Genomic DNA, 5,982 nt, shown 5'->3' with positions numbered 1-5,982 from the left:
GTGGGGGGAGTGACATGTTCCGCCAGCCATAGTCAACGCACGCCATGCGACCGAATTGATAGGTTTGATTGAGGGACAAGCTAGAGGTGAGGTCAACTTTGATATAGAGTAACTTTTCAGCCTTGATTGCATATAACCATCTACTCTAGATAACATCACCAAGATAGCGAACGTAATACGAGGTAATTGGAAATTCGCGGCATTATTTTTACATGGCTCACGGGTGAAATGATAACGAAAAATAAAGTTTCTTGATGACTATTGAGCTTAATCTTTTGATTTTGAGAGAAGTGATGTCTCGTCATAAGAAAATCCGAGTCCATTGATTATATAGGATTAGCACAGAGGATGTGATTGAATGATTTCGAGGTTTACAAGACTAGTATTGATTGTAATTAGAAAATTAATCACCAATCGTCCCTACCTTGAAAAGGAATAAATATAAAAAAAAATCAGGTATCTAATGAGTAAACTTGGAAATTTGTGTATTAGGACCTTAATGACTCCGAAATTTTTAATTTATTTTGGGAATATCCTTGCATGGTCCATCTATTTGAAATTAGAGATATTTGTAAATTCTTATATTTTGTCAGTAAAAATTGGTTTATTAACTTCTTCTTTTCTCATTCCAACGATTGTCTTCAATGATTGGCGATACATATAAATACTATTTTTAGAAATACACATATCCTTTGATACGTCACTATTTATATATTTGGAAAGACAATAAACATTCATCAATTCAAGGTTGCTCTAAAAGAAGATAAAAGCCGAAAGTAAGAGCCCCCACTAAATTCATTCCTCGATTGCTCTTAAACTTTTTTTTTTTGGACTGGATTTTTTTTGTTCTTAATTAGGAATGCCATAAAACTCGCAAACCCGATCTCGAAACCCCAAATCAAATCTTGGGGAAATTAAAGATGCAAGGAAATCTTATTTCCCTCATCTTCAAACCCAATTTTTTTCTTCAGAAAACAAAAAGAAAATATCACAACGCTATCTAAAAAAAACCCGCAATTTTTTTTAAATTTGCCGATTAATTGTGATTTCCTCCTTTTTCATTTCCCAACCCCTTTTTCTCACCATTAAATCACCCCCTCTCTCTCTCTCTCTCTCTCTCTTCTCGTATCTACACTACAGGCTTGTCAGTTTTCAAGCCCTGAAAAATCGTACAAGCAAGAGTATCTGCTCCAACTCCAGGTCGAACACCTCTCTCTCTCTCTCTCTCTCTCTGCTTTCTTCTCCATGGTACCGTCTTAGTTACGTATAATAACTCGTGGGTTTCTGTTCTTTTTGTTGCCCCGTTTGAGCGTTCGCCTCGCTTAGTGCTGCTTTTCTACGTAAAGGCAAACTGGGCCCTCTTGCTTTTGCCGTTTCGAATTTGATCCGGGGCTTCGTGGTCTGTCGAAAATCGCCTCTTTTTCGGGGTTCTGATCGTTCAAAATCGAAACTTTCGGGGAATTAGCGCATTATTCCCGTCTCTCTGTTGACTCCCGTGGTGACCCAGTTAGTAAGTTCTTCCCTTTTTCTGTTGTTTTCGTTCGGAGCGGCGGAGTGATGATGGTTTTGGCTCGAGTTCTGTTTGAATGTTTTGAGAATTCCGAGGAAAAGGGGAAAAGTTACGAACAGAGTGGCAGAAATAGGACTTCTCGTGGGGCGTTGAGCTTTTTGGTTTGACCAGTTTCTTGAACTGCAAATTGGGTGGTTTTTTCCTAGTTATTGTTTAGATGGTAGTTTCCGTGCTGGTTCATGCTTGATTTTGTCACTATTCGAACTTGTGGGTATGATTTGTAGTCTCTGTAACCTCGGTCAACTGCGATTCGGATCTGCCCAAGTTCTTTCCGAGTCTGGACTGTGTGTAAGCTTTTTTGTGTTTTTGCATAACATTAGAGTGATGATCGCTGAGGTCACTTGTGGAATGTGATCTTTGTGTAGAGCTTCATCCTCGTACTTAGTCATTTCTGGGATGAATAACCTGTGGAGTTGAATCTTTTTCTCTTATAATAAAAGCTCAGTACTTTTTTGTTAATTGTTTTGTCAAAGATGCTTATTCATTGATTTTTCTATCTCATTACAGGAGGAGGGATGGCTGAAAAAGTCATAGCTGCTAATCTGCCCACCGCCGAACCTGCTGCTTTTGAATATGAGTTATTTGAAGGCGATCCTGACCACCTCAGGACTGTGGTGGCTACAACAAACCATTCAACCCCGTGGATTGACCCCACCGCTATGAAACTTAGGCATAGAATTGGAAGGGGCTTGTTTGGTGATGTTTGGTTGGCAACTCATCACCAGTCAAATGGTGATTATGAGGAGCACCATGAAGTGGCTGTCAAGATGTTACACACGGTCAAGGAGGATCATGTGAGAGCCATGTTGGATAAGTTTGAGTATCTTTTCACGAAATGTCAAGGGATTGAAGGTGTTTGTTGGTTACATGGAGTTTCTGTCTTAAATGGAAAAGTGAGTTATGTTGATTTCTATACAGTAGAAAGTGTCTTATATAGGTAGCTACCCTTTGCTAAGAATAAAGCTCTCTATATGTCTGCAGATATGCATTATCATGAAATTCTATGAGGGATCCGTTGGTGACAAGATGGCTCGTCTTAAGGCTGGAAAGCTTTCACTGCCAGAAGTTTTGAGGTGATGCACCCAAATTAATAAGTACTGCATCTTTAAACATTTAATATGTGCTAATATTTGCCTTTTACAGGTATGGTGTTGATTTAGCTCAGGGTGTAATGGAGCTGCATTCGAAAGGGATTCTTGTCCTCAACCTTAAACCTTGTAATTTCCTTCTTGATGAAAAGGATCGAGCAGTTCTTGGGGACATTGGTATACCATCTCTACTTCTCGGAATCCCATTGCCTAGCTCAGATTTGACTCGCAGGCTAGGAACTCCAAACTACATGGCTCCTGAACAGTGGGAACCAGATGAAACGGGTCCTATATCCTTTGAGACTGATTCCTGGGGCTTTGGCTGTTCCATTGTGGAGATGCTAACTGGTCTTCAGCCTTGGTTTGGTATGTCTGTCGATGAAATATATAATTCAGTTGTAAGAAGGCAAGAAAAACCAACAATCCTGATTGGGCTTCCTCCTCCAGTCGAGAATATTCTACTGGGATGCTTCGAGTATGATTTCAGGAGCCGTCCATTAATGACAGACATTTTGCAAGCATTTAAAAGGTACTCCTCCTTAGGTCTTGTGAATCTTTCCAAGTATACTGTTTGGTTCCCTTGGTCCATATGACCGCTGCTGTTTGTCTGTGCTGATGTTTTTCATTTTATCTCATAATGAAACTTTTACCTCTGGATAAGCACATGGTCAAATGAGTCAGGATTTTGAAGGATGAATTTGAAGTTGCATTCGAGGATATTTGTGGTTGGTCATTGTCACATGTGCTGCTGTTATTTGCAATTGGGTCTTTTGCAAGTTCAGGATTTAAATTGGTGGCTGTGTTTGTTGACAAGATTCTTTGGTTGTTTTATTTCTGATATTAAAGATGGTGAGTAGACTTAAGATTTGGGCTGTTGCTTAACTAGGTTTTTTTTTTTTCTCTCTGTTCTTGTATTTCAAGGTTTCAATGCATTGCTAGTTTATACAAATTGATGTGCTAGTTTTCACTTGCACTTAAAAGTGGCTATTGATTTTGCAGTGCACAAAATGCTGATGATAGTGAAGCAGGATGGAGAGAGATTGGGAGTAGGGTAGGTAAAACAGGTAGCCTTGGTTACACAAAGTGGTTTCTTTCAAAGGATCAGCTCCAAGTGGGTGATGCCGTGCGCTCAAGAAAGCCATCAAAGTCATGCAAGCTAGAAAATATGGATGTCCCTGAAGGAGTGATTGTGGGTCTGGACACAGATCGAGATGGCTTTGTGCTGGTGAGGGTTCATGGCATCCATGACCCCTTGAGAATTCACGTCTCAAAATTAGAGCGAGTAACTCATGGCCTGGCTGCTGGAGATTGGGTGCGGTTAAAGGAGGAGGACAAGAAGCACTCGTCTGTGGGCATTCTCCATTCCATTGACCGCGATGGAAGCGTCACCGTCGGATTCATCGGGATAGAGACCCTTTGGAAAGGAAGTTCTTCGGATTTACAGATGGCAGAATCTTACTGTGTAGGTCAATTTGTACGATTAAAAGCCAATGTTCTTACCCCACGATTTAAGTGGCCACGTAAAAGGGAAGGCACTTGGGCCACAGGGAGGATATCTTGGATCTCACCAAACGGGTGCCTCATTGTGAAGTTTCCAGGGTTATTGACATTTGGGGATGAATCGAGTAGCTTCATGGCTGATCCAGCGGAGGTGGAAATGGTCACTTTTGATACCTGTCCTGGGATTGTGAAGAAATATCAGCACCTTGAGGATTTTCATTGGTCGGTGAGACCGCTTGTCATTGCCGTCGGTCTATTCACAGCAATGAAGCTTGGAGCTTTTGTCAGCAAGAAAATTGGAAGATCAACTGCCAAAAAGCAACACGAGAAAGAGAATCACAGCGAGCGTCAGCAACAAGTGGATGCTGGAGTGGCAAGTAATCCAGCTTGGCTTCCGCCTCCGGTGGCCAACATGCTATTCAGAGAAGGCGTCAGTGCTGGTGCTCAGTAGTCGTTTCCCTGCAACGTGAATGTGATTGTGGCCACCGCTTAAGCAGGTTAGCTAGGGTTTACCTTCTGAAATGATGATGTCCTAGGAGACAATGTCGTTGCATATAATCACTTAGCTTGCAAACGGGCAAGTCCTGATGCCTTAACTGTTTTATCTTTTAAGCATGTATATATTCTTCTTCTGTCAACAATTCCTTCAATGCATCCACGGAGGCCTTGATTTCAATGTATGCGTGTGCATGGGGTGTAATAACTCCTTTAAATAAGCAGGGCAGGGACTGCCTCACGATGAGGTATCCTGTTTACGAGGGTCACGAATGAGCCGTGCCATGCCGAAACTGACTTGTTACGGTGCTTAGTCTTGCCTTAGTTGGCTGCTTGGCTGGACCCATTGACATGATGGGGACAACATAGAAGTTAATGGCTCGCACAATATGTTGTCCCCCTTGTGTGGTTCCTCGAGGACCGTCATGTGCTGTGCCGAGCCAACATGCGGGTTTTGCCAAGCAGTGATCACCGTCCATCCATCACGGCTGCAAGTCGGTGCCAGCCCATGGTAGGAGGAACCGACATGCTGTATGGCTGCCCACAACATGTGGCTATTCTTGGGGTCGTGTATCGGCCTAGCACGTACGCCGGCGTGGCCTGACCCATGGACGGCTCTTCCAACTGGTCGCCTCCTTCCGCTAATGATTCGTAATCACGACTCATTTGTGAAGTTTATTCTCCTTGTTTACAACTGGTAAAGAACATGGGAGAACTAATGAACCTTGTGATTCTCCTCCATGGATGGCTCTTTCAGCTCGTCACCTCCGTCTGCTAATAAATCGTCATCACAACCTTTTGGTCTGAAGGTTTCTCCACTCGGTTAATTATATCATAGCACCACTAGAGAATTAATGAACAGAGAGAGGTTAAAGAGCTTGCTAGATAGCTCAATTTATTGCCGAAATCTAAAAATTTGCACTTAATGAGGTTAAACTTGTTTGATAACCTCAAATTAAATCAACTTGAATGATTTGATGAAGTTAAAAAAGCCCACTTAACATGATAAGTCAGAGTGATTCCCTAATTCGTACGATGATAATCTAAAGCTTGCCAAAGATATTGGTAAAATCTACTTTGGATGATCATTTCGTTTATGTTTGGTAAGAGATGGATGATATGGATGATGATCGGCTATTAATTTTCAGTTATCATCAAATAATTTTTCTTATCTTTTTTTAGCATTTAAGATCTTCAACACTTGAAATTCAATATGTAAATTTCCAGCACCGGATGTTTATTTCCACCAAACGGACCTGAGCTAAGGGTACTATTTAATTTCTTCTATTGACTAGGTCCAGAATTTAAGGTCTTCTGGAGATTTTACTT

At 41.5% G+C, this 5,982-nt stretch overlaps 1 protein-coding gene across 2 annotated transcripts; it reads left to right on the top strand.

Moving 5' to 3' along the window:
• The first annotated feature begins 1,063 nt into the window (after positions 1–1,063).
• Positions 1,064–4,834, top strand: LOC104429082 (E3 ubiquitin-protein ligase KEG). 2 transcript variants are annotated; one of them, XM_039310128.1, is made up of 5 exons: positions 1,064–1,200; positions 2,078–2,463; positions 2,552–2,643; positions 2,714–3,187; positions 3,658–4,834. In XM_039310128.1, the coding sequence occupies exons 2-5, from the start codon at positions 2,086–2,088 to the stop codon at positions 4,607–4,609; spliced, it is 1,896 nt and encodes a 631-aa protein (XP_039166062.1). In that variant the 5' UTR covers positions 1,064–1,200; positions 2,078–2,085; the 3' UTR covers positions 4,610–4,834. The 2 variants fall into 2 exon arrangements, with proteins under 2 accessions (XP_039166062.1, XP_010040283.2); XM_010041981.3 differs by lacking the exon at positions 1,064–1,200 and adding an exon at positions 1,234–1,510.
• Positions 4,835–5,982: the final 1,148 nt, after the last annotated feature.

This window comes from Eucalyptus grandis, chromosome 3 (assembly GCF_016545825.1).
Source record: "Eucalyptus grandis isolate ANBG69807.140 chromosome 3, ASM1654582v1, whole genome shotgun sequence".
Taxonomy (NCBI): Eukaryota; Viridiplantae; Streptophyta; class Magnoliopsida; order Myrtales; family Myrtaceae; genus Eucalyptus; species Eucalyptus grandis.
This window is presented reverse-complemented; position numbering and strand designations above follow the sequence as displayed.

Excerpts from the sequence above, each read along its gene's own strand:
- LOC104429082 (XM_039310128.1), top strand. The coding sequence starts at position 2,086 with ATGGCTGAAAAAGTCATAGCTGCTAATCTGCCCACCGCCGAACCTGCT. Across the intron at positions 2,464-2,551 it reads TTTCTGTCTTAAATGGAAAA|ATATGCATTATCATGAAATT; the intron begins GTGAGTTATGTT and ends ATATGTCTGCAG. Across the intron at positions 2,644-2,713 it reads TCACTGCCAGAAGTTTTGAG|GTATGGTGTTGATTTAGCTC; the intron begins GTGATGCACCCA and ends TGCCTTTTACAG.